The sequence below is a fragment of the Stegodyphus dumicola genome, chromosome 12 (assembly GCF_044657685.1).
Source record: "Stegodyphus dumicola isolate Sdum_Otavi_A_Nest chromosome 12, ASM4465768v1".
Lineage (NCBI taxonomy): Eukaryota > Metazoa > Arthropoda > Arachnida > Araneae > Eresidae > Stegodyphus > Stegodyphus dumicola.
In genome coordinates this window covers 35,768,216-35,792,077 of record NC_140779.1, presented here as the reverse complement: position 1 = coordinate 35,792,077, position 23,862 = coordinate 35,768,216, and the positions used below count along the sequence as shown (strand labels likewise).

Below are 23,862 nucleotides of genomic sequence, written 5' to 3'. Positions count from 1 at the left end.
TTATAAACCAATTTGTTTACTGCAGTTTTTAAAATTTATAGCTATAAAACGTTTTCTAATTTATTGAATTATTACATTTAATTTTATTTATTCAAAATTTTGTCAAATCTCTGAATTATACACATAATGCAAATACTGAGCTATAATAAGACTTAAAAAAATATCTGTGAAATGTTGAGAAATAATTTCAATGATTTTGGCACTTGTAATAAAACAGTTCACAGTAGAGCAATGTTCCCCTCTTGTATATCAGATGCATAGTGATGGTTATAATTGATCATAGTCTTATTAAATTTTTAAAAAAGCGATTTAATGATTTTCTGAGAATGAATGTAGATACACTAATACACCCATCTAGTAGCTTATATACTTTTATTTTACACATCAAACATTCATTACACACATGCACAAAAAAAAAAAAAAAAAAAACCCTTGCCAGGCTTTTGAAGAGCATAAAACATGAGTTAACATTTGCAAATATTATTTACATTTTCCTGATGATAAATAAACTTAAGTTTATTGTGCACGATAATAGAAATGACATACTTTAGTATTAAGAAACCTGTAGAAAATAGTGCACATTATTAATAATAATAAAAATTTCCTTGCATTTTAGATAACAAAATCCTTAATTTGATAAAAATATTTGCAATCTTAGAAATAAAGAATCTGTAATAGTTTTTATCCTACTTAAATGTATTTTTGAAGGTCTGAAATACTCCAATAAAACATTCAGCTTTTAAAATTATTAAGAAATCAAATTCTCATGTAGTTCTGAAATTTTACAAACTTTATTTGCATGCAACAATAACTAAAAATAAATCACATATTTATCAAATGTGAATGGTAGAAATATTTACATGAAAATGAAATTCTTATTTATACATATTTTGCTTGGCAAAATTTTTAAGAGCTGTAATTATCTCTCGGTTATTGTTGAGATTCTGATAGTTGACAGCTGCAGTAACTATAGCCTTGTGAAACTCATTTGGATTTGAGTCGTACTTTTGCATAATGTTTCTTACTACCCTTTCCAAAATTTTTCTAGATTCTTCTTTTTGGCCCTGGTCAGCTTTTCCGGCAGAATTTTTAGATGGTGAAGCAGCTAATTCTGACTCGCTTTCTTCATCCACATCCATCTGAATGTCAAATGCTCCTGTTTTCATTGTTCCAGTAGCAATCCAGAAGAGTTCTTTTTTAATAACGTCATCATTGGGCACAGAACTAGTAAAGTCGATTTTTTTAGCAACACATACTGTATACAAATGCTTACAACGAGCCCCATTAATACCCAGTGCACAAGAGCACACACAAATATTCATATCTACACAATATGATTTACCACTTTTTACATTCTTAACTTCATACTGTCCTGTAGGCATTGTTTTAAGCACTAAATCGGAAGTTTCCCGCATTTCTGGTGGATAAGAAGATAGTATGAATATATCTAAAGTATTATTAATGCAATGAATAATTTTTTGACGATAATATGTTTCCATTGTATCCGTGTAATATTTCAATAACTGAAGGATATTGTATGCTTTAGTAAGGAAAACTTTATCTCTCAAGATGTGACTGGCCATTTCAATGCCACTGATTTCTTTATCTTTGTCAAGAATTTCATTTTTGAAACACACAGCCCACCTATCTGATATGCTTTTTATTTCTTCAAAATGGTTTTGAAAATTTTCATACTTCTGCACTGTTTCATTTGTTGAAATGGCATTACTTAATTCTGTAAATTCATCAACTGTTTTTGTTTGCATAATTTTATAAGCCAGTGAGAATAATGTGCAACGATCAGCTTCCTCAATTCCGTTTTCAGGATTCCACAGCCAGCGCCACAATTCATGGGACATGTTATAAGCACACAATAAAACAGCAGTTTCAGGATACACAGCTTTTAAACTATTTTGCAAAGCATTGTCATTTGCAGTCAGAAATACTTCAGGGCCTTGTCTTCCAAATGAACCAAATGCTTTATCAGGCAATGTGTCAGCAAGCAATTTAAAACCAGCAGTTAGAATTTCCTCAGTATCTGATGTAGTTATGAGTAATCCAAGAGGTAAACCTTCTGTACAGCTGTATGCCATTATGACATACACATAACATCGACACCTATCTAAATACCCAGAATTATCTACGAATACAACTTCTCCCGATGCTTTCATAGAATGCGCTCTTTGCATTAATGGGGTAGCTAGCACTACAATTATATTATCATCAATAGTAGTCATGGTAGCACTTCCTTTAGATGCATTTATATCTTCAATTTCTTCTTTTAAGATATTTACTATTTTAGTATCATTCCAATCAAATTCGTCAGAAAAATTTAAATGAAATTTTGTCAACCATTCTAGACTGGGACAAACATATGCATCACTTAAAACTTCTTCGTACTCATCAGTATATTCTTCAAACAAATCTTTCTGGTGAATGCTGAGGGCCATATCAATATCGTAACCACCTTTAAACATTTCAATGAACTTTTGCTTAACAACAGTTGATACTTCCTCGGATGGAACTGTTTTTGTCTCCATAGTATTAGAACCAATACTGTGATTGTGGTGATGATAAAGCACTACATTGCATGGGTATCTTATAGTTCCTGATTGAGCATCTGGTTTGCTAAATCTGAAAAATCAAGAGATTTATATTTTATTCTCACTGTTGCTACTGCAAAGATGAGACCACAAGTTCATGGGAGCAATATATACATCAAGAATATGGTATTAAAACTTGCACTACTGTTGCTACATAAATAACATGGGTTTATGGCAGCAGTATGATTCTGTTAGAGTAATCATACTGCAGTATGTTACCCAAAAATATGATTACCGTGTATTGTTCAGATAAATAAAAAAAGGTTAGGCACAATACTTACAGGTAAGTAGTAAATAGTTTTAATTTTCAGTATTAATTATGCCTTTGTATTTGTGAATTTCAGAAATTAATCACTTGAAGGAGTTACATTCAAAAGATCAACATTGTGTCGAACTGACATCAGCATACGACTTGCATGATCAAAGAGAAATTATGAAAAACATTTTTTCAACCAATATAAAATACAAAATGATTTAAAATAATTAATCCAATTTCAAAAGAATTGAAATTTATGTATACAAAAGGGCAAGTAGTAGATAAAAAAGATTGAAAATTATCAAAATTTTACTTACAAGCGTTATATACCACATATACAGAACAAAGAGACACTCGTACAGGATGATCTGATTTCAGATAAGCATTAGTTCCATACCTATTAATTGTGATGAATCTGAAATACATCAGATGAAGAAGGAAATATAAGAGTTTAAGAATATCATCAACATGCTGATCTTGTTTTCACTTCCTTATAATTACAGGAAGGCTTGTAATTAAGAAAACTTATGGGTATCATATTTCAATGAAAAATCCATTTTGACTGCTCTCAAATCCATTTGAATGATATCTTTTGGTGAACCTGTACATACAGACAGAATAAAGGATTCGTTTTCCCAAAACAGATTATAAAATGGATTACGAAGAAACTTTTTTTTGTCACATGTATCTCATAACTTAAAATTGAGTAGCCTCAGAATGTTGAAATTTTGTATGTGGGACTGCCAAAACATGCAGCTGTACACCTCACTTTTTTGTTGCAATCAGCTACACACACACATATATATATACATCGCACTGCTATACGGCTTGGTGAGCTCAGTTTTTTTTTTTTTTTTTTTTATTCTTATATGTTGGTAAATTGTCTTTTTTTTGGGGGGGGGGGCTTTAGAAGTGACTGAATTATGTTGTTCTTATGTTCTGGTTAAGGTTGTTTATGCCTGTAATTAATCTACATGCAACAGTTGTAGAATTATCAACAATGTAAAAGTTGTTTAAATGGTATTAAGCCTAATGAAGTAAATGAAGACCAATGACTTTCAATTTTGTGCTTTCTTATGTTCCGGTTAAGGTTTTTTATGCCTTTAGTTAATCTGCATGCAACAGTTATAGAATTATCAACAATTTAAAAGTTGCTTAAGTAGTACTAAGCCTAATGAAGTCAACATTTATTTACATTTGAAACTCTTATAGAACAGTGAATTAAGTCACTTTGTGCACTGAAAGGTATGTCTTCCTGCCCAATGGCCGAATTGCTCATTTAAGAACAGAAACTCTAATTTTAATTGTAAAATTTTTTAAAAAACTGTTAACTGTATTTGATGTTTTTCTGCATTTCACAGTTTCTAATGAAGATGTTGCAAGTTTTTATGTATGAAGCCTTGTCGTGAAGTGAGAACTGAATTAATTGAATGAGAAATATATGTCTAATGAAATGCAACAAAAAATGTGTATAATTTAATAGGATGTAAAGGGAAATTATATGGTGTCCACATCAGATTTTTTTTAATGAAGTGCTTCTGCAGACTCAATATAGACTTGCTATCTTTGTTTTAACAGCTGGTTTCAGACATTAACAGTTCTTACAAAATGCAGCTTATTCCTTCAGGGATATGTCTGAAAATCTTTGCTAAAACTATATGATTTTAAAACTGTTACTGCAGAGATAACACTGATTCATAGGATCTTTATATACATCAAGAGTATAATTACCTTTTTTTTATTATTTATGTAATTAAAAAAACATTATGCAAGATATTTAGAGGTAACACTTGGCCAGCTTTCATTCCTAGTATTGGATATCCCTCCATATTTGTAAATTTCAGATATAAATCACTTGAAGAGAATTGACACGATAAAAGAAGTTTTGATGATGATCTAATAATGACTAACTGGTTCAATACACTTATGTCATCTTCACAGACAGATGCATATGATTGATACTGCATAGAGTTAGCATCAACATGCGGTGGATATTTCATAATGTAGCCAAGAATTATAATTGAAACGGTACATAATCAAGAAGAAAATCATATGATTAAATTATTATTTTTTAGGGTACCTTTAAAACCAATGATCCATGTCAGTAGAAAGGCTGCCAGTTCTATGGAATGTTGGTCCTATGCCACATTCCCATTTGAAATACAGTCAATCATTTTGAACTTTTCTGTCATACATATTTTAAACAGCCAAATAAATACTTTAGAACAGGTTTAGCTCAAAACCCATTCACTTTTCACAATGCTTTTTTTATAGATGTAGAAAACTGCACAAGACAAAGACTTAATATTGTGTGTTTGGCTGTTGAAATGAATCTAAAGCCAGGAGTGGGCAGTTTCAAAAGCAGGCATGGATGTCATGAGGCTACACAAAATAAATTAATAGTATCTACAATTAGCAGCTAATCAAAACAGAAGAGAAAAACTGCGAGCACAGATAATCGGCTGTTCTACAAAAACCCAAGGGTTTCTCATCTTCCTATTATATACAAACTATCATAAAAGCCTGGATGACAAATTCTAAGTGACTGCTTAAAAGAATTCAACAAACCTATGGGTTTGAAGAAAAGAAAAATTCTTCTTTTTATTGATAATTGTAAGGCTTATTCTAATTTGATTTCTTTAGCAGATGTGATAATTTTCACCTTCAGACACTACATTTCAACTACTACACCTTGATCTTGGGATCATCTACTGCAATGGCTTCCAAACTTTTTCCTTTCATGTATACCTTAATAAGACATTTTTAGACACTATGACTCTGTTCCAGTACTCTTCCAATGTGTTTTACTATTTTATTATAAAATTAATAGACTGTAAATAACAAAGGAAAATATAATAATAGAAAGACTGATTATTGTTTATCTTAAATAAACACATAGTTAACACAGTTTTAAATCAAAAGATAGTACAGTCAAAAGTCTTTAATCCGGAATGATTTATAATCCGGACCTCAAAGCTACAAACTTTCTGCGCATGCGTCAACGCATGCGCATAATACCTTTATGCATGCGCGTTTAATGTATAACAGACGGTAAAAGCTAAGCTAAAATTATCTAATTATCTATTTCAGTTAATGCTGCAGATTGCGTTGTTCCTTAATCTTCTAATTGGATCCTGGTTATTATTTTTTTGCAGAGTGTTAGAGCAATTTTATTAAAGTAAGCTTGAACTTTCGATTATGTCAAAAAGAATTTCCGATTCTTGAGCTACCAAAGGATCTACAAAGCAAACGCATGTTTCGATGTGCATCAAACAAAAAGTGGAATTGCTGCAAAAAATGGATAAAGGCATATCCTTTGTTTGGGGGGGGGGGGTGCGCAATGAACTGGAATTTTATCTATCAGCACTATCCTTATCTTCAGAGCAGATGTTTTTATTTTATTTGGTTTATAATTCTTTACTAAATGTAGTATCAGATATGATTTAAATTAAATTCCTCGTCATTATAAATATTACGAATACACATCAAATAGTTTTCTGGTTGCAATTTTCTAATTTCGACTAAGCGTAATGTATGCTTTACGCATGCGCGGGTTGAATGAAATGTTTAATAAAGTAAACAAATAAATATTATGCTTTTTTTTTTGTAAATTTTGATACCTTTTAGATCATAACTGCTCTTTATTTCATAAATTATGGTTTCATATTTTTAATTTTATAATTTCTGCATGCCATCTTACCAGATTTAAACTGATGATCATAATCCGGAAAAACTGATAATCCGGAATCGCCGAAGTCCCGACGAGTCCGGATTAAAGACTTTTGAATGTATTAATGATCTGTAGTTATTTTGATTATAAGAGTTCTGGTAATACTTTTTTTTTAATTTGTACACTGCCTAAGCAGTTGCACCCCACAGATTGGAAACAACTGATCTAAAGTTTGAACGTAAGATACAGATGAGAAATGAACTGAAATCATGCAAACACTACTGACAAAGGCAATCACCATTCCACCATCGATCTTACGGATACAACGAAATTGATAGACTATGTTGTTAGCACTCTAGAACAGTGGTGCGCAAACTGGGGGTCGCCAGAAGTTTTTTTGGGGTCCCCAAATTTTTATGAAATGCATTATGCCTGCATGTTGCATACCATACAGTGTACATATAAAGAGTGAAGCGCCGTTCCTCACTGTTTAATTGCAATTTCATGCTGTCTGCTCTTTCTTTGACTGTAATGCATAATGTATGTAAAGTGTGAAGACGGTAGATAGCGCCCTCTTCGTGGTAATTCCCCAGTTTTACTGAAAAGCGGCTATTTGACTAGACTAGACATTAACTGCAGCGAAAGGGGAAAAATTCACTTCCGTGATCAGCCAATCAGATGGCGAGATACGCGGTGTATCTGATAGTCAGAGTGAAGACGTGAAGTGTTTGCATGAAGTTGTAGCATGTAGCAGTTGACCTGCAATTGTTTTGGTTTATCCTCGAGTTTTATCATGTGATGTTGTGTAATTATGATGTTTTATATTTTTATCGGGCTTTGCTACTCTTTGTTATCAGGTATGTACTATCATTAGAGAATGATCTCTGTTAATTTTATTGAATTTCTCAAAAAAAAAGAAAAAAAAAAAAAAAAAGATAAAATTTTATATATTATTTGTTTTAGTTTAAATAATTTTAACCCCTATCTTCATAATGGATAAATGGGTAATACGTACACTAGGTACATCTTCAGCTAACAAAGGAACAAATACTGATGAGGAGTCGCAAAATACTGAACTAAATGCCCGAGCTAAAAAAATAAGAAAATACAGTGAGGAATTTATTAAGTATGGTTTTACATTTTGTGTTGTTGATGATGAAAAACACCCGATATGTGTCATTTGCAACGAAAACTTAGCAAATGAGAGCATGAAACCAGCTAAATTGAAAAGGCATCTGGAAACTAAACATAAAGAACTTCAAAATAAACATGCCGATTTTTTTCAAAGACGAGCTGAAATCTGAAAATTCAAAGTGCACATTTAAAGAAATTTACAACAATACCTCAGAAAGCATTACAAGCTTCTTTAGAAGTTTCTTATCTAATAGGAAAAACAATGAAACCCCATACAATTGGAGAATCCCTTATCCTTCCTGCAGCAAGATGGCATAAATTATGCATGGCGATAAATATGGAAATGAACTAAAAGCAATACCATTATCAAGAGATACAGAGTCTCGGCGGATTTCCAAAATGTCACAAATATCGAGTCAGAAGTCATAAAACGCATACAAAATTCATCTGTATTTGCTTTACATCTGGACGAGACTACTGATATAACTAAAATGTCACAACTAATTATTTACGTTAAGTTTATTTTTAATGAAGATATAACAGAAACATTTTTATGTTGCAAAAGTTTGGAAGAAAAAGCAACTGGAGAAATAATATTCAAAGTAATAAATGAATATTTTGAAACAAAGTCCCTTACCTGGGCAAACTGTGTTGCGGTTTGTACTGATGGTGCTGCAGCATTAACAGGTTCTCGAATAAAGGGCTCAGAGGCTTAATTAAGAAGATGGCGCCTCATATGGTATTTAATCACTGTATGATTCATCGGCAAGCTCTTGTTGCAAAAGATATGGATGAAGAGTTGCACAACATATTACAAGACGCTGTTAGTTCAATTAACTACATTAAATGCAACATCCACAACAGCCGTCTCTTTTCAATACTTTGCAATGAGATGGGCTCAACGTATGAGAGATTACTGTTACACACCGAATTCAGATGGCTTTCACGTGGGAAAATACTACGACGGATGTTTGATTTGAGAAATGAAGTGTACATGTTTTTAATCAAAAAGAAACATAGATTGGCAAGTTATTATATCAATGAAGTTTGGCTAGGGAAGCTGAGCTATTTAGTTGATATTTTCGAAACACTTAACGACTTAAATTTGAGCTTGCAGGGTGAGAATTGAACTATCATAACTTCAGCCAGTAAAATTCAAGCTTTTAAGTATAAGCTTAGTCTCTGGCAAGCTGAACTGAATAAAAACAACACCGACGTGTTCCCTTGCTTTAACGATTTTATCAAGGGAAATAATATAGATATATTTACATTTAAAAACATCATTCCCAATCACATTGAAAAGTTAAAGGAAAATTTTTCGAGAAGATTCGAGGATTTTCCTGAAAACGATTTTGGTTGGATTCGTGATCCATTTTCCTTTGACATATGCAGTTCAACTCTTCAAATTATTGAGAAAGAGCAATTGATAGATCTAATTAGTGATTAAACTCTTCGAAATCAATTTAAGATGCAGCCTTGCCGAAAATTTTGGCTATCCGTGGAAAAACAATATCCCGTTTTATGCAAGAATGCCATCAGAGTGTTAATACAATTTTCATCAACGTATTTATGTGAAATTGGATTTAGCAAACTAGTTTCAATAAAAACTAAATACCGCTCGCGTTTAAACCCTGAAGATGATATGCGAATTGCAATTAGCAACATACATCCAAACATCGATGAGATAATTAGAAACTTGCAGCCTCATTAAAGGGCAATTTACTGATTTTTGTGTTATACAAAAATTATTTTCTTAAAATTATAAATAAAATTAATATGAGTCAGATATGATGATGTTTTTATTCGATGAAACGAAAGAAATGCGTGAAATATACATCGTATTTGTGAACATTTATCTCTAGGGATCGCCAAAAATTTTCTCTCTACAAAAGGGATCGCAGTCGAAAAACGTTTGCGCGCCACTGCTCTAGAAGATGGAATCCTACGAAGTGCCTTTGATCATTCTGCAATAAAACAGAAGTGACCTGGACCAACCACTACTGATTTCAAGCATATCAAAAAGACAATACAATGAAAAATATTCCATGTCTGGTCAAGGATTGTAATGGTTTGCACAATCAGCCTTTGCTAACTATAACTGTCATAAGTGAGCGATACAAAATCATTTAAATATGCCTTTGAAGATAACCATAAACAATAATTTAAAAAAAATCTAGTACATGAAAAAAATATTTGATATTGTGCGATTACACATACAGTCAAAATATGTTTCTGAAATGCAATATTGAGAAAATATTCCCAAACCTGAATTTAGGATCTGCTCTTATTCGAACCAGTAATCTTGCTGGACATGGCTTTTCACTTCTGGAAGGCTGATCAGGAACAGACCCTTGTACACAAACATATTCAGCCTATGAATGAAATATTCATTTAAAGAGATAAGTTTTATTTAATTAATAATGGCACAAAACAATATATCATAAAAACTGTCAAAAAATATATTTTTAAAATTTTTTAAAAAAAAGCAGCGTTTTTCTGATGAAAGTAGTTATAGGCATATACAATACAAAGTCCGAAACTCGGACATCCAATATCCCGACCTCTGGACCACCAGATACTTTTTGTTTTTTTTTTAGAAAATTTTTGTGAAAAGGAAGAAAGAATAGCATTTCAAGAAGAACACCTCGCTTTAGCATATGCTTAACGCTTTACGCATAATAGACATTTTTCCATAATAAAGCATGTGAAGAGTCCTAATTCTTTATTTACGCATTACATGAAATACCTTATTGTTGAAGACATGAAATCATTTGTTAATCCATGTTTTTGTTCAGCATACACCTGAAAGTGAAACATCATACCAAAGTTCATTGCTAATTTTAACATACTGAACAAATTATGATCCTGAAGCCAACCAGGCAAATCATTTATCATTATTTTTTGCTTTTATCACCACAACTATCAGCTCTTGGCAGCTCGAGAAACGACTCAGGTAGCAATGTTTAAAACAATTAAAAAAAATATATTAGTAATTGAACATCAAACAGTATGGTAATCTTTTGTGTTGACATTATGCTAGGCAAAGATTAAAAACTTCAGCTAATTGTGCTGAGAAGTGTTTAGTGTGTTCATGAAGAGAAATTAAACAGAAATTTCTTTCTATATGGGAAAAAAAAAGTAAATGATACTCATAAGCCAAAAGATTAAGAATAACTGATTCACTGTTCTAATAAACATTACGGAATTCATTTACTTATGACCCAGATAAGCCTTAAGCATATGTGGGAAACAGACACAAGTATAATAAATAACTAAAGTAACATAATTCAGGCTTAACTTCCTCAGAACGAAATAGATTCAAGATAAAAATTCAGTAAAACAACACGTCTTTAGTTGACAATCTCATGATATATTAACAATAGTGTATATTCAATGCTAGCTAAGCTTTATGATGATAGACATGAATTTGAATGTTTTTAAGATACTGTAAACAAAAAGCAAAATTTTCCAATTAATGATATTTGCAAACAAACATGAAGAAATCATAATAAATAGAAAAGATATTATTAAACATTCCATTGCCATAATAATGCCCCGTCAATCAGTCAACTAACGGATGGCGAATAAATCTGGAAAATATTACTACTGATGGTGAAGGAAGGTTTTTTAGAATGAAAATTTAATTGAATTCTCAACATGGCAATTATAGAACTTAAAAAACGGAACTTTGTAACTGAAAAAGAAATTATGTCTATCTATAACATTAAAGAGAAAGTATTCAAAAAAAAAAAAAAAAATAAATACTGAAATTTTTCTGGTATGTTTTGATTCTCTTAAGGTTAGAAATGCTTCGTTATTTCATAAATAACTACTTCATATTTTTGATTTTATGATTTCTACATAATCGTGCTAGATTTAAATTGATGATCTAAAATCTGGAAAATTCTTAAATTCTGACAAGTCTGGATCTTGGATTTGTACTATAATACTTTTCATGGCTTAGCTACAAATGAAATGCATAATTAATGTTTATAACTATTTCAGAAACATAAAAATTACACATTAATGATAATTAAATTAGAAAGAAAAAGAAATTGCTAATGACAGAATCGTAACTTAAAACAGATATCAAAAGAAAACTTACCTTATATGCTAAGTTCTTACTAGTGGTAGGATAATTCCGCAATAAAACGTATGTGACTTGAGCCAGCTTTTCATGAGCACTCAACCATTCTGTAAACTCTTCTTTGCTTACGAGTGGAATCCTTGCTTCAACTACATAACCCTTCCGATTATCAGACTCAATATCTCTTATAGTTAATAGGCGTGCTGGCCATTCAGCAGGAAATAATGTCTATCATAATTTAAAAATAAAATTAGTTACAAAATTGAACAACTTTAATTAACAAAACTATACAAAACACTGAAATGAAAAAATATGAGTACTTTCTGATTATCCGCATCCCCACCAAACAAACATGTTGGTGACTCATTATTCGGCCAGCTAAATGTACAAAAGGCAACAGCCATTTCCAAAATGGCAGTGCATTAAGAATTCCACCCAAGAGCAAGCAATCAATAAAATTTAAAAAGCAAGAAATACTTTTCGAGTGGTAATAAAACACTAACTTCCTTCTTTTTGAGAAATCCTTCTTTTTTGTATTGCTTTCTCCGCATGTACACAGCAATTTGTTTTTGCTTAAAAAATATCAGCGAATTGTGTAAATTTGACATCATGCACTGGTTAAAACAGACCTGCGTTATGTACATATTGGGGTTAATATTTAAATACTTTTTGGCAGCATCATGGGGTGTTACATAGCTATTCTGGTGAAATATTGCTTCTTTTCGAAAACAGTTTTTTGTAAATTTTTGGGTAGGATGCAGATAATCAGAAAACATCAAAACAGTTTCCAAATGCATTGCACAACACATAAAAAATATGCAACTACTTCTAATTTAGCTTAATTAATATAGTGTTTCCTTTCAACAACAATAGGTTAATAAAAAGAAATAACCATAATATTTGACAAAAATGAATAATAACTGTACTTTACTTACTTTAAAAGCATAAGTATATTTTTTTTCATTTTTTAAGTGTTTTGTATTTTGAAGCACAACTTGAGCTTCTTCACATTCTTAAGACAAGCAGCAGTTACAATTTATCTAATATATCAGTTACTTATTCAAAACTACTTTTCTGATGAATTAACCCTCTGAGCGATCCAGGTTTTTGGATCTGTAATGAAGACCTATATGTAAAGAGCCTTTATTAGCTAAATTTGTATATTTATCTATTTTAGACTCTATTTTCATAAACTTGCATTCATTAAGATGACATTTATTTTATTAATGAAAGTAAGAAAGCAAAATATTTTAAATTATAAGCTAGAATACACCAAGTAACAAAAAATCTCATGACCAGATAAAGCTGGCCATGCCGCTCAGAGGGTTAAAATTATGATAAACATTTTTTAGCATAGCATTTATTTAATTTATCATACGTTAAATTTAAAATTCACAAACAATTTAGTTAAATTTAATAAATACAGAATTAAAACATTATTAGCAATTGCATTACTTGTTTAGAATTAATTTTAACTTAGCAGAGAAAATAATAACCACTAAAAGTATCTGAAGAACAGAAAACTGCATTTATTTAAATCTAGTTATTTTGCATGTTAAATGATACTGTTAAAATATAGTACACATCTAAGACAGCTGATCTCATTTTACTTAACCTTCCAGCATGCGCTTATGCGTAAAATTTACGACAAATTCAGTTTTTATTGCACATTTTTCACATATCGAAGCTGAGACGTCTGAAGGTAATTTCTATTTCTCTTTTCTACACTTTCCCACATCATGGAATGTGCTAACAGGAAGTCATTTGACTTTTTTTTTTTAAACTGGGCTTTTGTGCTACATGGCAGCTTTTTCATAAAAGTTACAACACGCATGTGGTCATGTTTTAAAATTCGGAATATATTTTTTTCTCAAATATTTTGTAATTTTGTGTTATTAATTGCCATGTATTATTTTTATTTGAATACATTTGGCTCTGTAAATTTTATATCGGTTTTCATGGCAAAAAAATATGTTCAACCAGCTATTTTGCTCGGATTCTTCAAGAATTATCTGATGAAGGAAAGAAAGACAAAGAAACCTTTGGATGGAAGAACAATAGCGATTTCCATTCTTTATTTTCTTTTATTTCTATTTTTTAGAAATAAATAAAACATTAAAGTTAGTTTAAAGTGCGTTTTTGTAAACAGTAAAAAGTAAATTTCCTTATAGATGTAAGTAATGCTGAACTTACTTTTTTCCCTACCAAGTTGTTTTCCTTTTTTATTGTCTATACTTGTCTTTGATGAATATTAAAATTAGCTTCGATTTTAAAATATAATTATTAAATAATAAATTTAAAATTTTCTATAATGAACTACATCATTGAATTTCCATCTCACTAACATAAGAACTTAAAAATAATTTACCTATATTTGAATGTGATATCATTTGTATTTTGCAATAATAAGATTAATATTTTATTTCTTAACAAATTTATTATCAATATTCACAAATTTCTGTCGTTTTTCGTGACAAAAACGGTAAAATAACGGATGTCGTAAAAAATAAGACAAGCGCATGCTCATGTAACATTGCTGAGCATGTGTGCTGGAAGGTTAAAAATAATTTGTCCACGGTGTCTTCGACAGAATATAAAGACCTATTTAACTACTAGATTTGAATTGCTTGTGAATCAGTAAGTAGGTGTTATATTTCAATACATACATATTTTTTACATGCCAATTAGATTTCTCCTATTTTTATTTACAAATTTAAATACTATGTAATCAAAGTTTCTTTATTAAAAATGCTAAACACAAAGTGTTAATGCAACTAGAAGTGACAGAATTTTGATATTGACAGACATAATAACTACAGTAGAAGTCCAGAAATCTGCAATGCTTGTGACCAGAGGCTGTACGAATTTCAGATTGGAAAAGATAAATCATAATATTCAGACTAAAATTGCAAAATAAATAAATCTAAATTATTTAAACTAGATTTAAATAATCTAGATTTATTAAATTAGTAATTACAGTAATTAAATTATTATATACATTATTACAATAATATACATATACAGTATTACATTAATTTATTGTATGCCTTAAATTATAATACAGGGTGATTCTAAATTGTTTTTACAAATTAAGAGTGGTGATAGTACTCATCCAGATGAGCAATAATTACCATAGAACATAGGGTCACATTCCACTCTGAACTTAAACAGTGTGGGAGAGCGAATGAATGAGACCAAAAGTTGCACAATCAGTTTAGGAAAAACTCACAGAGAGTGCACAAAACGAATAAAACTGAAAACTTGGCTTTCGAGTGTTAATTCGAGCTCAGACTTTGATAGCAAACACTCAAACTTTGGTTTGCAAAGCCTCTATCTCGCAAACAATTGCAACAAGTTAATTATCTAATCAACGACTGCATACTATCAACTCCAACTTCTGCTGTATGCCGAGATTAGCATGAAAGTTCACACTGCGTTACGCCTGTCAGAACTTAGTGTTCCATACAAGGGCGCTTCAAGTAGAATGAGTACAGTACAGTAAGGCCAGGAGGACAGGACAGAAGATAGCGAAGGGGGAAAAAACTGCTACCTTGATACTTGATATCACGGTAGCAGTTCCCACCTATAGATAATTTACCCCTAATAATTTAGGTAATTAACTTGTTGCAGTCGTTTGTGAGGTTGAGACCTTTCCAACCAAAGACGTGCATTTGAGAGTTTGCTATCAATGTCTGAACTCGAATTAACACTCGAAAAACGAGTTTTCGGTTTTATATATTTTGTGCACTCTCTGTGAGTTATTCACTAAACTTGTAGAGACATTAGGTATTTTTTTGAAAGCAGACAAGATGAAAAATAGCAAACGCCTTAGCCGGGAATCGAACCACAGACCGCTGGAATACCGGTCCAGCGTGCAGAACCACTACACCACGAAGAACGCTAGGAAAGTGGGAGAAATAAACTGATCATGCAACTTTTGGTCTCATTCATTCTCTCTACCGACACTGTTTAAGTTCAGATTGAAATTCTAATATTCCTCTTTTCTGCATCTCGGAGTGCACTGCGACCCAATGTTCTATAGTAATTATTGCTCATCTGGATGAGTACTATCACCCCTCTTAATTTGTAAAAACAATTTAGAATGACCCTTAACATATATATTTATTGTATTATATTGTTACGAAATGTCCAGGCATGGTAAGATAGCTTCCCCGCGAAACAGGATTAGGGTTGCCAGAAAATGGCAAGAGAAGGCAGGGTTGCCACATTTGACGAGAAATCACCCATTTGGCAACATAATTGGCAATCTGCTATGGACAGATGGAGAACCTTCTGGAACGAATTCTTAGCCCAGAATGTGCTCGAACACAAGGTAAAAGCCATATAAACCCTGCTGGTACGCAGAAAGTTAGTGTCTCATCTAGCGAGTTAGTTAGTCCGTGCGGAGTCTATCGAGAGTTGGTCTTCATGTGCACCGAAATAGTCTCTTAGTGTATTGCCGTTAGTGCATCGTCGAGAGTGTGAGCTCCGGGAACGACTGAACTGGGGAGTCAGGAGTGTTACTCTAGGGTATCGTCGAATGCATCACGAGATGTAGCGTGGAGAGTCTCGAGAACAACCGAACAGAGTCAGGAGCTGTACTCTGGTACTTTGCCATGAAGCTGTCGTCACCATAATATAGCCTGATGGCTGTGTCGCTGATTGTTACAGCATGTGTATAGTAGTTCTCCGATGACTGTAAAAACGTGATTTTGGAGCTGTCCTGGGAAATACTGGCCTATAAAGTGTATTTCGATATTCCATCAAGTGAGCATCATTATTCACTCCAAATCTTCACGAACCTCATACAAATGTAAGGAAGAAGAAAATAACATAACAATTTTATTTATTTATAATAGAGATTACAGGGATATTTAAAAGCATTAAGGACATGTATAATAAAGACATATAAGGGATATTAATAAAGGATAAAATATTTCTTTTTTTTTTTTTTTTTTTTTACATGCTTCAAACATTTTTCTGGTAGAAGTTTAAAACTTTACAATGCTTCATAGTAAGTTTTTTTTTTTTGTTTTTTGTTTTTTTGTTTGTGTGTAAATTACATAGATTCATCATCTCTTGCTCTGTGACACAGCTCTGTTGTTCTAAATATATTAGGTATTTTTCACCATTTTCCAAACCGTCATTAAAAGATATTTTCTCACTCCGATCAAGCTCACTATCTGTGTTCGATGTCGGAATCATTTTCTTGCTGTGACGAGTTCAAAACAGAGCCAATGATTTCATCATCGGTTATCTGAACATTATCACTGGTTGGCATCCTTCAACGATATCTTTTTGCAAAATCTTCTCATTCATTCTTTCCTTCAAATATAAAAGCAATTCTCTTATTTTAACTCTTGCTGCACTAACCATAAAACTAGAAAATTTACTGTCGTCACTCTCAGTTTCAATAACCAGAGAAGATGGCCACACATTATGGCCATGCATTTACTAATGTTGTTTGGGAAACAGAATTCCATGATTTTGCTAACAAATAAATGCAGTCTTTGATGATTAATTTTTTTTTTTTTTTTTTTTTTTTTTTTTTTTTTTATAATCACAAAGTGAAATGGAATGGTCACTTGAAAGAATTTTTTTAGAAGCTCTGATTTATTTTTTATCTCGTTACAGATTGGTAGGGAAAAACTTTAACATGATGTCAATAATTTGGTATTTCCAGCTGGGGTATTTCTGTTAGGAGTCATTATTATTTGGTAAATATTGTTTCTTCGATATTTTGTTCTCCATGTTGTGGTTTACGGAACCTATAAATTGAATGTTTATATTTTGAGAGGCAATGCAGATTTCAGGTATTTGACTGCACTATATAAATTCCCATCTAACAACAAAGAGAACAGTGGATACATTTTCAGCCAGAAAACTTGTTAGCTGAAAAATAATAATTTACAAGGGTTTAGTTGATTCACAATTCAACAATTTCTACGTTTTCAATATTTCTCAACTAAGAGATTACTTTTAGTCTCTTCTGCATGTTGTGTCTGGTAGATATTTTTAAGAACAGTGTTTACATGAAATGTGAAATATTTACAAAAGACCTGCTAGTCAACTCCCCTCAAGAAAGAGAAAATTTGACACTTCCTTATTATTATTGCTCCTGTTCTTCAACAGCAAGCTGGCACCAGGATTATTGCAAAGTTCATGTTTACTTTTCACATACAAGGTATGACTGAAACACACACACAATAAAAAAAATGGGAGGAGAGATAGAGAGACTGTGTAGATTGAAAAAAGAATGGAGTCGGCAACAACTGTTTTTGTGATGTCATGTCACACACCTCCTCTATCTATGCGGCCGGTTTTGACTTAACTGACCACACCAGTGGGGGGGAGTATAGTGTCATTGAGTAAACGCGTGCGACTGCATTCTGCGAGAAAAATGTCTAATGTAAAAACTGAACAATGAATTAACATGAAGTTTCTTGTGAAACTTAAAAAGTCAGCCACGGAGGAAATATTTCAAATGTCAACCCAGGCTTATGGAGATGAAACTTTGTCTCATGCACGTGTGTTTGAATGGCATAAGTGGTTTTCAGGAGGGAGCGACAGCGTGGAAGATTATGGATGTGCTGGGCACCCCCACATTCATCACGATTGAATGGGTTCCCAATGGTCAGACTGTTAATCAACACTACTACATTGAAATACTACAGAGATTTCGTGGAAAAAAAAAAAGACCCAGTTCTGGAGTGATGGATGGCTGTTGTACAAGGACAATTCACCCGCTCACACGGCCCTATCTGTCAAGTCATCAGATATCTGTCATCAGTTTCTGACCTGCAAAAACATTTATTGTGATAGGGCATCCTCCTTATTCACCTGATTTGGATCCACACGACATTTTTTTTTATTTCCTAAAATTAGCTCTTGCTTAAAGGGAACCCATTTTACCTCAGATGAAAAGGTTCAGGCAAACATGGAGCATCTCCTGAAGGGCTTTATAAAAACCTCGTTCCAGAACTTTTTTTTATAAATAGCATATAAATGGCAGCACCAAATGCAGATGTGTGTGAATGCTGAAGGGAACTACTTTGAAGGTGATAATGTTACGGAGAACTGATTCTGTAAGTACAATGATTTATTGGACTGCTCTAATTTCTTTTTATGTCACAACTTGTACCCTCTGTGGCTGCCATATTTCCACAAATGCTTTTAATATGCAGTGTTTCTTAACCTTTCTAGCGAGTCGCACCCCATTGAATCTGAAAATATATCTCCCGCACCCCATTGAAAAATGTGTTTTAATTTTTTTAGTCTAGAAAAATACATTTTTTGCGAAACTTATTGTTTATTGAAAAACATTGTACATTTTATATAAATACAAAACAATATTATTTTTATTAATGACTAAATTCATTCATTATTATACTGGCGAAGCGAGGTTCCTTTTTTTGAAAGACATACGCATAAGTCATCACTTGCATTTAAGCAATTCCTCGCTTTAGATTTTATATGCAAAAGGGATGAAAATCCCATTTTCCCCAAGTAGGTGGTAGCAAAGGGTAAGAGTAATTGCAGTGCTCCATTCACCAACTCTGGATAACGTTGTAACTGTGAACACCAGAATTGTTGCAATTCTAATTGTTTGAATTCCATTTGAACATGTCCACTTGCTTGTATTTCAATAAGTTGATCTTTTTTCAGATCACTATCATCCATCAAATTTAAGTCAAATAGAAATGGATCCAGTATCCATCTCTGAGTTTTGGTAATATTTCCGGTAGAAAAGTATCCATTGAATGATTCGCTCAATCGTCTCAAATGTATTACAATGTCGGGTATAATTGTATTCTTTTCATTTTTCGCAATAACAGAATCAAGCAAGGGACAGTTTGCAAAATTCCCCTTTTCTACTCGACGTATCCAAATTTCTAATTTTAATAATTTTTATGGTTAGGTCGGGGCTTCTCCCGCACCCCCAAAAACACATTCCCGTACCCCCAGGGGTGCTGCCATCCCCGGTTAAGAACCACTGTAATATGTCATCAGAAATATTTTTTGTGTCCCAAGGACTTTCAGTACATGAACTCTGCTAGGTAAGATTCATGCTGATAGTGAACCATGCCTTGTAGATTTTTATTTTGCCATTTAGCAAAGCATGTCTTTCAACATTTTGTGTAAGAGCAACTATTGTTGGACAAGCAAAATGAAATTAATATGGTCAATGCTTTCTGCCCTGAATGGTGGCTGCCTCTCTATTAAGAACCTGAGTGAGAAATAATTTACTGGTTTCTTGGCATAACCTGCCAAATATCAAATACTGTCGAAGAATACTGCAGGTTTTGGTTTTTCCTTAAGAGCAAATTTCTGATTATGTTCACAATTTTTCCTGGGCTTGTTGGATCCAATGCAGAGAATACACCTCTCTCACAAAACTATTCCGGTCAACAGCTGTACTTTCGTATAAGCTGAATTGCCTCTTTCACCACTTATATGACATCAGTCTTCTGCCCAACAACAAACGAATAACTGCATTGTAAACAATATCCTAAAACTAATGAACCAATTGTTGAAATGTATGCTTTTCCATCATTCTTAACTTTTCATGTTGTACTTCCAAATGCTTTCACTGATATGTAGTTTTATTTAAAAGGCAAAACACCCAGCTTGAAAAAAATCAATATTTGACTTGTACTAAAGGAACTTGAAAATATTCTTCAATAATCCAAGTATTTGCAACAATTACTTCAATTTAGAATAACAAAAGTTCATATGCCTTTCAAAATTGGTATTCCCAAACAAAGAGATTTTATCCATCTAAGTCATGAACTCATGCATTTAATGAATGGATATGCATCTATTCTTATAACAGGATTGTGGATTTTACTTCATTATGGGTTCTATAGCTACAGGTATGCCATTTCATATCAGTGCTACTTTATCATTATTAACTGAAGCTATTATTACAAGTTTAACTTGAGCTAATGTGAGTACTTTCATTCATAAAAATAACTCTCAAAATAATCACATATAATGAAACCTACAAAAAAAAGTATTACATTATTTTTTTTTGTAGAGGATTGTATTTGCAGGTAGAAGTAAGGATGCTGATTTGATGGATTACAGAAGAGAGATTTTTAGCAAAAAAGGACTATTCATGCTATTAAAACAAGGCAATTTCCTTTACTTACTGCAATTTATGTAAAATACAAAGTTACATAATTTTATTTGGGACAAATTTAATGTCATTAATTATTCTACAGATAGTGAAAACAAGTTTAAAAACTATATTGAAAGTGTTTCTTTCAAATTGCAAAATGGAAGAATAGTAAAAAGATTTATGAGAAACTTGTGCAGAACTCTAAAGAACCGAATTCTGAAATTTGCCTGTAAATTTTGACTGAGGCAGACAAATGAAATTTTTTTCAAAAGTTTTGAAAGGGGGGAAAATACCTTGTAATGTGATGCATCTTATTACAGATAAGAATAAGGAAAAGTTACCTTATGCTATATATCTAAGATGCTTAATAAAGAATGGACAGCTTAATGCTTAATCAGAATGGACAGCTGCCTAAACTGTAAAAATTGCTACAAATGCAAGTGCAGGAAAACTGAAAATGGAAATAAGAACCTGTTTGGACTTTCACACGATTATAATATCTTACATGCCAGGACACAAGTACTCCAGCTATCTGTATACATGTTTCTTATGCATGTCAGCCACATTATCAAATCACTACCATAGCCTGTAAGACAGTAGTCTGAAGATGTTGTGAAGGCACAATTACAGTCAAAAGTCGTTAATTCGGACACCCATAATCTGGAATGATCTATAATCCAGACCTCAAAGCTACAAACTTTCCGTGTGGTCTAACAGAAGATACCTACCAATGATCATAATAACTGCATAATAGATTACGCATGTGAGCAAGACCTTTACGGCTGCAAATATGCGTGTGCGCATGCACATAATATGTTTACGCATGCGCGTTTAATGTATAACGGATGGTATGAGCTAAGCTAAAATTATCTAATTCAGTTAACGTTGCAGATTGCGTTGTTCCTTAATCTTCGAATTGGATCCGGCTTATTATTTTTTGCAGACTGTTAGAGCAATTTTATAAAAGTAAGCTTGAACTTTCGATTACGTCAAATAGAATTTCCGATATATATTTACTAATATGTAAAGGATCTACAAAGTGAAAATATGTTTCGAAGTCCATTAAACAAAAAGTGGATAAAGGCATATCCTTCGTTTCTGTAACCATTCGGGGGGTTCGCCGCGGCTCACAATGAATTGGAAGTTGATCTGTCAGCACTATCCTTGTCTTCAGGGCAGATGTTTTAATTTTATTTAGCTTATAATTCCTTACTTAATGTAGTATTTCATCTCGATGTACTCCGTTTTTGATATGATTTAAACTAAATTCCTCGTCATTATAATTCGCTTCCGATAGTGAAGAAAATGACACATAGGTATTGAAAACGAAAAAATTTCGATTGACAAATTAGTCGGTATTCTCGACACAGCAATTATAGGACAATTATTCAACAGCGAAACTTTGTAACTGAAGAAGAAATTATGTCTGTTTATAGAATTAAAGAGAAAGTATTATCACAGAAAACGAAGCAACATAAACAACTTACATTGAAAGCAATGTTTAATAAAGTAAACAAATAAATATTAAGCTTTTTTTTTGTAAATTTTGATACCCTTTAGATCATAATTGTTCTTTATTTCATAAATTACGGTTTCATATTTTTAATTTTATAATTTCTGCATGCCATCTTACCAGATTTAAACTGATGATATATAATCTGGAAAAATCGATAATCCGGAATCGGCGAAGTCCCGAGTCCGGATTAACGACTTTTGACTGTATAACATCTTACATGCCAGGACAACAACTAGTCCAACTGTCTACTTACAAGTTTCTTATGCATGTTAGCCACATCATCAAATCATTATCACAGCCTGTAAGACAGTTGTCTGAAGATGTTGTGAAGGCTCGCAGTGAGGCACACAAAAACATAGGCAAAAAACTCTGAGAATGAACAGAAATAATGATGTATTGAACATGATCCTATTAGATAAAATCTTTCAACTTTAGTTTTATGAATTTGCAAAGACACATTCCTTCCTTATAAAGAATCTTTGAATTTAAAGGCAAGTACACTTTTTATTTGCAGTTTTCTAGCTTAGTCATTTTTGGACCATTATCATCTCGAACAAAATTGCGAGATACTTTTACACAGAATTATACGCTTTAATTTATGCATTTTACTATTAAAAATTACAAAGTATACACAATTTTACATCAAAACTTTAGAAATTATACTTTTTGTTTACACAACTGAACTAGAGTTTTTATTACTAAAAAGACTGAATAATAAAATTCAAAAATTACAAAATGTATTTTGAACCCTAAAATATTAACATTAAAAATAAAACAAGCAATTTATTACAGGAAGCAAAATAAGCTTTACTTATACTGAATTAGGTATTTTAAGATTTTTGGTTTTTAATTTAAAAACACAATGTAATTTACTTCTCCAAATTGCTCACTATCTTTAAATGTTAAAAAAGTGGTAAATATTTAGTTACAATTATAAATAAAGTATACAACCTTTGGTGGAGCCAGAATTTCAAATTTTGTAGGAACAGCAGTAGAAATCAAGAAACGATATCCACTGTTTTCAACAAACTGGTCTTCAGTAAAATGGAAACTACACAGGACATCACTTTTGGTAGGAACCCATTTGTCCTTCCTCATTGCTGTTAACCATTTGAGAAGAAGATCAGGTTTGGAAAGAGGAAACCTGGGAAGAAAACCATGCTAATTAAACTTCCTACTAAAAAAAAAAAAAAAAAAAAAAAAAAACTTATAAGAACTTTCATGGCTCAAAATTTATTTATCTTATAAAGGCACTTTCCTGAATCAACAGTATACAACTGAAAGATAAACTTAATTGTCTATTGACCATAAATGCACAAAACATCATAATGAAAAACGGTAGCTGTTCAGAAATTCCCCCACTATTACATTTCAGATAGCTGAACAAATTTTTTCTCAAATTATATCCTTGCAACTTTTATTAAAACAAGTGTAAATGTGAGGGCCAGTAATTCTTATGGCACATTACTACTGAA

The 23,862-nt window shown here is 32.1% G+C and overlaps 1 protein-coding gene across 1 annotated transcript in view; it reads right to left on the bottom strand.

Moving 5' to 3' along the window:
- Positions 1-769: 769 nt before the first annotated feature.
- LOC118182540 (uncharacterized) overlaps positions 770-23,862 on the bottom strand; it is a 43,337-nt gene continuing 20,244 nt past the window's right edge. The window contains exons 2-5 of the mRNA XM_085827613.1: positions 23,339-23,531; positions 11,769-11,978; positions 9,929-10,035; positions 770-2,634 (exon numbers count right to left, since the gene is read on the bottom strand). Of these exons, the coding sequence (XP_085683739.1) occupies positions 876-2,634; positions 9,929-10,035; positions 11,769-11,978; positions 23,339-23,531 (2,269 nt within the window). The 3' untranslated portion in view covers positions 770-875. The remainder of the gene's footprint in view (positions 2,635-9,928; positions 10,036-11,768; positions 11,979-23,338; positions 23,532-23,862) is intronic.